Source organism: Theobroma cacao, chromosome 7 (genome assembly GCF_053813885.1).
Source record: "Theobroma cacao isolate CCN51 chromosome 7, ASM5381388v1, whole genome shotgun sequence".
Lineage (NCBI taxonomy): Eukaryota > Viridiplantae > Streptophyta > Magnoliopsida > Malvales > Malvaceae > Theobroma > Theobroma cacao.
In genome coordinates, this window is record NC_142645.1 from 159,652 (window position 1) to 167,659 (window position 8,008).

Below are 8,008 nucleotides of genomic sequence, written 5' to 3' on the forward strand. Positions count from 1 at the left end.
AAGTGTGTTTGGTACATAAAATGATAGACAGACTATAGGATAATAAATTGTAAAATAAGTTATGCTTGAATAATTGTATATATATACATATGTTGCTTCCGTTTCTTTCTTCTTCTTTTTTTGTCTTTTTTTCTGTTTCAAAATGTCCGAAATGAAGTTCTTTCTCCATTTTTTTAAATACGCTTGAACAATTATATCTAAATATATAAATATTCCTTTCGTTTTTTTTTGTCCCTTTTTCCTTTTAACAATATCCCAGCAAAGAAGTTCTTTCTACATTTTTAGATACCTAATGCTTGAATGATTACATACACATATATTCCTTCTTTCATTTTTTTCTCAAAATGTTTTGAAATAAAATTATTTTCCCTTTTAAATACCAAATTTTCATATTTTTCCTATACTATAAATTTACTTTTCATATTAAAAAGCACTAAACACTTATATTAAATTTTTTCAAAAAAATTTTAAGATAAATGATATCAAAATCAAAATTTTACCAAAAGAGTATATATATTTATTTAAGTATAAATTATATAAATATATAATCGGATAAAATACCTTAATTCCTTAAATTTAGCTATAATTTCATAAAGGTTTATTGATATTTGAAATGGATAATCTGCTTCGAAAGAATATTTTTTGCTGGACATATAAGTCCAACTGTTAATCGATCATTAATGTTTTCATTAATTTGATGACATGATAATATTTCTTAAACAACATTTCATTAATTCTAAAAAGTACTACAATATATTTTCATTTTTTAAATTTTTTTTCTCTTATTCAAAAAAAAAAACTTTTTTACCTACCTCTTATCGATCGACCACTCCGCCGTCCAATTCAATCGGAGAGTACTAGATTTAATCAGATCGTGCTCTTTTAAAAAGATTTAGTCGAATCTGACATTCCATAACCAATTCCGGTTGTAAAGTGATTGGTTGGTGTAAAGGAACACTATCAGCCGACTTGAGAGAAAGGAATATAGTTAAAAATTATGAAATGTTTGCATGTTAATGTCGTTTATATGTTTGAGATGAATTGTTATTTTTGAATGCTAATAGATTCTCATGAAATTATGAAACTTAAATGTATATTTTATCTTATATTTTAAAAAAAAGATAACATATACTAAATTTTTTACTTCTGATCATAATTACACGTGAGTCCATTAGTTTTCAAAATAAATATTTTGTTTTTAAAGAATATTTTCGCTTGACACATAAATCTCGTTAATTAACGATTAGTATTTTTATTAATTTGATGACATGGTAATATTTTTAAGATAATTTTATTAATTATTAATTTTAAATTTTATTATTATATAAATTATAATTTTTTATTTAAAATTATTTTTAAGGGGTTTAGGGAAATTTAGTCAAATCTGACATTCTATGGTCAGATTCAATGACAAGGTGATGGACCAGTGTAAGAGATATTGTTGGCTAGCATCAAAAAAAAGAAGATATTTTAAATACTTTATATTTAGACATTATCACCTTTTACATATGAAAAACAAAGTGCACGTTTGGTAAGTTATTCCCTATCTATTCTCATGTTTTTACTCTACCTTCGTTTGGTACACCAATGGCACAAAGAATAGCTATTATCTAGTAATAACTATTATTTAAAATGGGATAAAACTCAAGCATAATTACACCCGATCTTTCTCATGGGTTTTGTTATTTCATGACTGAGGGAATAACTCTAAAATGTGATAAAACTAAAATACCCCTTATAACTTAAAAATATTACAACCTTAGACCTATAAATATTTTTTCTCTTCTCATTTTCCCTTATTCTTTATCTCTTTTCTCATGTTATTTCCTCTCTCATTTTCTCTCTAACTGGCACTCAACACCGGAGATGACGTTAGAGGCGGCAGCAGCCGTGACAGCGATTTCACTACCGAATATGGTCGAAAAGTGTAGATCTAGTCCTTTTTAATAAGATTCAACCGAGATCCAACCAGATCTGACACTCAACGGCTAGTTCTGGTGCTTCCGATCAAATCTCATGGTTGGATCTGACACTTAAAAGTCAAATCCAGCCATGAAGAAGCGTTGATCTGGCGATATAGTGGTTAGATCCGGCCACATGGTGCTCCAGATTGACATTTTATTACATCGGTCGCCTTTTTGGCAATCTGCCCATGAAGAAGAAAAAAGGAAAAAGGAAAAAAATAGAATAAAAAAGTAAAAAATTATTTGTAAAATTTAAAATATTAATATTTTATATATAATTTAAACATTATTAATATTAATATTTTAAAATATATTAAAATTAATAATATATTAAATTTGTAATGAATATAAATAAAAAATAAAAAATTATTAATATTTTAATCATAATAATACTAAATTATAAATTATTAATATTTAAAAAATAAAATAAAGATAAATAATCATATATATATAATAAAAGATATTTTTATCTTTTTATTTTTTATTTTTTTCTTATTTCAAAGTTATTATTATCAGTTAAATACTGTAATAAGTCATAATAATTATTCCTATTCTATTCTATTCGTCATACCAAATTATATAATACTTATTCTATTTTCACATTTTTTTATTTCAATATAATAGTTATTTTATTTTATTTTTATATATTTCGTGAACCAAACATATTCATAATGTTTTTTTTTTAAAACTAATAGTTACGAGGGCATTTGTGATACAAAATTAAAGGAATAGTGTTTTATTTAAAATATTATTATAATAATAGTTAAAAACAATAGGAAATGGGAAATTTTAAAGCATATACTCCCCTGCTAAAACCCCAGAGCCAGAATTGCAGGGAGGAAGAGAGATGGAGGAGAAGATTCCCTTCAAGAATCTCAGTAGCAGAGAGTATCAAGGTCATAAAAAGAAGGTAACTTTTCCTTTTTATTTCTTTTACCTCTCCTGTTTGAATCTTTGATTGCGTTGTTTCTCTTGTTGTTTGATTATAGTGAGTTGATTTGTTTTCGTTTTGTCCATTGAAAGGTGCATTCGGTGGCCTGGAATTGCACGGGCACCAAGCTTGCTTCCGGTTCTGTCGATCAAACAGCTCGGGTTTGGCATATTGAGCCTCACGGTCATGTAAAGACCTTCTTTTTCTAATCTTCTGAGTGAAAGCTCTTACTTTTGCATTGGTCAACGTGTTTTTCTCTTTTTTTCCCTCTTCTGGGTGGCTATTTATCAGAACACTAATGTAGAGCAGTTTTCTTTGCTGGTTTTGATACCTTCGATGTTAGAATTTAATAACGCTCTGTTGCTAATGGTGATTTGCTATTTTCTGGTGCAGGGTAAGGCTAAAGATATTGAATTGAAGGGTCACACCGATAGTGTGGATCAATTATGTTGGGACCCTAAGCATGCTGATCTCATAGCAACTGCATCTGGTGACAAGACTGTTCGCTTGTGGGATGCTCGCAGTAAGTGAATGCTCTTTTGCATTATTGTTTAGAGCCTAGAGGGCTGAAGAGGGAAGGGAAAGACAACTAAAGTTTGTACAGTTCAGTCTTAATTCTTATGTTTAATATTATGGACACTTCATTGAATCTGAATGAAAGCTCCCTGTTGGAGGCTGACTAAATTAACAGTTATGAAGACACCTAGTTGCTTAACCATTAGATGGGTGTTTACTTTTGCTTGCTTCGGCTTTTGCAGGTGGAAAGTGCTCACAGCAAGCAGAACTTAGTGGGGAGAATATAAACATCACTTATAAACCTGATGGGACACATATTGCTGTTGGTAATAGGGTATGTCCTACTGTCTTATGTCACTTGGAGCACTTCAGCTCATCTGCAACTTGGAACTTTTTACATGTACTCAACTCTGAGTAGCAGTAGGGCAGTTTCTGTTGCATTATTTCATCAGTCATTGATCTTACTCTGTTTTATTTTACTGTAGGATGATGAATTAACAATATTGGATGTTCGAAAATTTAAGCCAATGCACAGGCGCAAGTTCAGTTATGAGGTATTGTTATATTGTTGGACCTAATGGCTTATCGTATGAAGGTTGAAATTTGATATCTAAGCTGTATAATTAAACAGATGAATAAATTTTCTGATATGCAAATCGAGTGATTGAGTCATACACTTCTTTTTCCAGGTAAATGAAATTGCTTGGAACATGACAGGAGATATGTTCTTTTTGACGACTGGAAATGGTTAGAACAATTTCTAAGTTAGCAATTATGCTTCTTCTTTGATCCTAAATTGTTTATTATTACTCCATAAATTGTATGGTGTTTTTGTTCTTGATTTTGTAGTATGTGTTGATTGTTCTTCTCAGGTACTGTTGAAGTACTCGCATACCCGTCGCTTAGACCAGTTGACACCCTCATGGCTCACACGGCTGGTTGCTACTGCATTGCAATTGATCCAACAGGAAGGTTTGGTTTAAATCTGTCTCAGTTTTTAAGCTTTGTTGCACCATGTCATTGTTGGTTGCCCGCCCTCATATATATATGCATACATCATGTAGGAGCCACTCTGGATCTATATACTAGAATCTATCCCTTTAGGATTTATATATTTGTCACTACTTTCGTACACATTAGATCATATTTTTGTTCTTTATATTTTAATTTAAGGTAATTTGTTTCCAATAAATCCATTACACTTTTGTGGTAGATATTTTGCTGTTGGAAGTGCTGATTCCTTAGTCAGCCTCTGGGATATATCAGAGATGCTTTGCGTGCGAACATTTACAAAGCTCGAGTAAGTTTCACTTAAATTTACACCTTTATATTTTAATTCCCTGATCTGATATATCTGGACTATTATGTATTTGAGGTTGGGGCTTTAATCATGTTTGCCATGGGCATGAAATGACCATTTGAGTTCCTGCAGATGGCCTGTCCGGACAATAAGCTTCAATTCCACGGGGGACTATATTGCTTCTGCCAGTGAAGATCTATTTATTGATATAGTATGTCTTGATTGGACTTCCTTACATTGGCTCTTCTTTCTTTTGAAAATAGGTTTCATCTGTAGGATAGGTCTATAAAGCATTTAGTTAAATTCTTCATGTTTATGCTATTGTCTGATGAAACAGTCTAATGTTCACACTGGACGAACTGTGCACCAAATTCCTTGCCGAGCTGCCATGAATAGCGTGGAATGGAATCCAAAATACAATTTACTTGCTTATGCTGGAGATGACAAGAACAAATATTCAGCCGATGAAGGTGCAATGATATCCATTATTATGGAGATAATATTTTGTCATAGATGGAAATGATTCCTTACTGTCTTGTTTCTTCTTTTGCAGGTGTATTTCGGATATTTGGCTTCGAGAGCAGTTAATGAAGCAGTAGTTCTAGTTGGAATATTTACCATTTTCTCCACAAACCAAGTATTAGTAACTTATGTATTTGTGAATTAATGTTGTAAAACTTGATTATTGTTTTATCCAATAAATGGATTTGAATTTCCATATTGTTTCTTTTCTTATTGTACTGTCTATTGGCACCATGGTCTAATGCATTCATTCAAGTGGAAATTCAGACGAGAAATGAATAAAGAACAAAATAGAAAGAAGGAGAATGAAGACTGATTTTTTATTTGACTTGAATAGAACTTCTTGTACAGCTTAAACTGAGCACACAAGTAGTGTTGCTAATGAGACCTCAAAACCATCCCAAGAAATATGATACTAGAATCTCTGATGGGCTGTACAGAATGTTGCAAAATCTTCTAATGGTTCCTTTCATCAACAATTCCACACTCAGGGGATAGAGCTTCGGGCACAAAAGTTTAAATGTAAGTCTGGCCTAGGATGAAGTGTTTGAGCTCTGAAACTAAGGAATCGAAGTTATCATCTCAGACTCCATAAGGTCACCCAAGCGCCTCTGCAACACTGTAGCATTCAGTGAACCTGTTCTTGATTTATCTGCTAGTCATGGAGTTCCCGAGTCACAGTTCATAGCTCCAGAAGGTTATCTAATCATAATCGGACCAAGATGCTTCATCCCCAATGAAGACCTCAAGTGGGATTCAGCCATATCACAGTTCTCCAATGAAAACACAGGAGAGATCTGCAGACCTCTATGAAGAAATGAATTGGAATCAGATACGAGCAGAACCTCTATTTGGATATTGAAATTTTCTCCAAGGATTGGCAGTGCAGTTTACCTTTACTCATGTTGATCAATCATATATCATTGATAATTGTTTTCTGCTGCACTCTTCAACTAAACAACCTGCAAAGATCGTTTCCGTTATAAATGATCTCGGAGAAGAACTTATTGTCATTTTCTCTTCTATTTGATTTGAATCTAATAGCTGCTGACATTACCTTCAACTTTCGTTTAAATTCCACAGAGAACAAACTTGCAGGCTGGAAAAACTAAACCTGAGAAGCAAACAAGACAAAGAGTAATCAGGTACTGAGAGCACCATGTTAGAGGCTTCCATTTGATTTCGACGCTGGAACTCTTCATCCTTTTGCCAATGTGAGGCTCCCTGGACAAATCAAAGCTTGCCCCTTTCATCCTCAGTTCTTGAATGCATCTTGTAAGTGCCCGGTTATCGTTTCTCTCTCTCTGCAACTGCCCCCAAACTTTCCAGTGCCTGCAGAGCTTAACCTGAGCCAAAAACACAAACACAAGTGAAGTTGACATTGAAACAAGGGATGGTATCCACCATTTCTTGCAGGTGTGGTGCTCCTGGGCACTAACGGAAGATGTAAACAAAATGTTGAAGAAAAACCCATGGAAGATCAAAAAGAAACAACACAGCTGAAAGATCTCTCTCTTGATAGAGTCCAGCCTGGATTCTTTGTGAGCAATCCTGCGGCCAAAAAGATCTTCCTCTCTTTGCCACAACTTGAGAAGCAAAAGATGGCCTGGACTCTGAGAGATCTCCGTCAGTGGATGGTTTTGGATTGCTGTGATTGTGTTCAAAGCACATGAGAGCTTCTGTTGATGCTCTTCATCTACTGGGATTTCTACAACATGGGCATCTTTCATTTCAGCCATTACTGGTTGCTAATATAAACTAGAATATGTATATGCAGGTTGACAGGAAACAAGAAAATGAATGCTGATGATCCTGTAAGATCTTGAAAACAGAAGTAAATGGAGAGCTTGAGAGTTTGAGGATCAGATTGCCTTGTTTGTGCCAAATGAGGGAGAGTTTCAGATACTTAAATTGTTTGCCAGGAACGCCTGAGATTGCAAACGGTAACATTTCACAGCCAACGGTCAGATTTTCTTTCCATTTTATATTATGCTTCAGTTCATACTGAAACGGTCACTTCTCTTATTGGGCTCTGCTTGAAAAGCAAAACCCTTTTAGCTTGTCACCCAAATGGTAAGCCCAAACTTACAAGACTGCAAGCCCAAAATTCTCTGCTCGGAGAGAGAGAGAGAGAGAGAGAGAGTACGTTCTACTTTGAGCCTATGGAAATGGAATCACGTATAGTAGCATAATTCCTCCATCCACTTCCAACGAAAAAGAAAAATAAAAAGGAAAGGGAAAGGGAAATCCATGAAATGAAATAGGGAAAAAGGTTCGGTCTAATGACATGTTCATTTTGCCGTGAAAAAGTGGCAGCCAAAGCATTGCAGATATGCAGAATCATTCCTTCCTATTCCTAACACTGTTACTAGCTAGGCTGTGTTGTGTGCCTTTGGTATTACAGGGCTTAAAAGTAAGGCTGGATATGCAAAACAACTTTGCGGATTAGATTCTTCATGAAATCACTGAAGCAGAGTGAGTAGTAGACAAAGTCAAAAGCAATAAAGCAATAGGAATAAAAAAACCAAGTCTACATACCAAGGAAAACTAAAACTTTCAGTCCTTTGAATAAGCATTAGGTACCCCATAGCCTTAAAGAACGGCCCATTGTGAAGAAAGATCAGAGAAATATCAGCCTCAGCTTTGAAATTGAATCCAGCTATCCTAGACTCCTAGTGGTAAACGAAAAGTACAGTCTGTGTGTGCATGAAGCGGAAGCTGAGGCTTTGTTTTTGTTTTCTGGGTGAAAAAGGTAAACCTTTTCACTTCAGTTTT

General features: G+C 33.7%; 2 protein-coding genes across 3 annotated transcripts; one reads left to right on the forward strand and one right to left on the reverse strand.

The window, feature by feature from the left end:
- Positions 1-2,728: 2,728 nt before the first annotated feature.
- Positions 2,729-5,429, forward strand: TEX1 (Transducin/WD40 repeat-like superfamily protein). Its single transcript, XM_007020267.3, has 11 exons — positions 2,729-2,874; positions 2,988-3,083; positions 3,289-3,418; positions 3,654-3,745; positions 3,897-3,965; positions 4,101-4,158; positions 4,284-4,383; positions 4,625-4,711; positions 4,844-4,922; positions 5,049-5,181; positions 5,265-5,429. The coding sequence occupies exons 1-11, from the start codon at positions 2,812-2,814 to the stop codon at positions 5,297-5,299; spliced, it is 942 nt and encodes a 313-aa protein (XP_007020329.1). The 5' UTR covers positions 2,729-2,811; the 3' UTR covers positions 5,300-5,429.
- A 101-nt stretch (positions 5,430-5,530) lies between these two features.
- LOC18593183 (RNA polymerase II elongation factor) lies at positions 5,531-7,655 on the reverse strand. 2 transcript variants are annotated; one of them, XM_007020269.3, is made up of 3 exons: positions 6,291-7,655; positions 6,128-6,195; positions 5,531-6,030 (listed from the first exon to the last, which is right to left on the reverse strand). In XM_007020269.3, the coding sequence occupies exon 1, from the start codon at positions 6,970-6,972 to the stop codon at positions 6,304-6,306; it is 669 nt and encodes a 222-aa protein (XP_007020331.1). In that variant the 5' UTR covers positions 6,973-7,655; the 3' UTR covers positions 5,531-6,030; positions 6,128-6,195; positions 6,291-6,303. The 2 variants fall into 2 exon arrangements, with proteins under 2 accessions (XP_007020331.1, XP_007020330.1); XM_007020268.3 differs by having other exon boundaries at positions 5,531-6,040; positions 6,291-7,654.
- Positions 7,656-8,008: the final 353 nt, after the last annotated feature.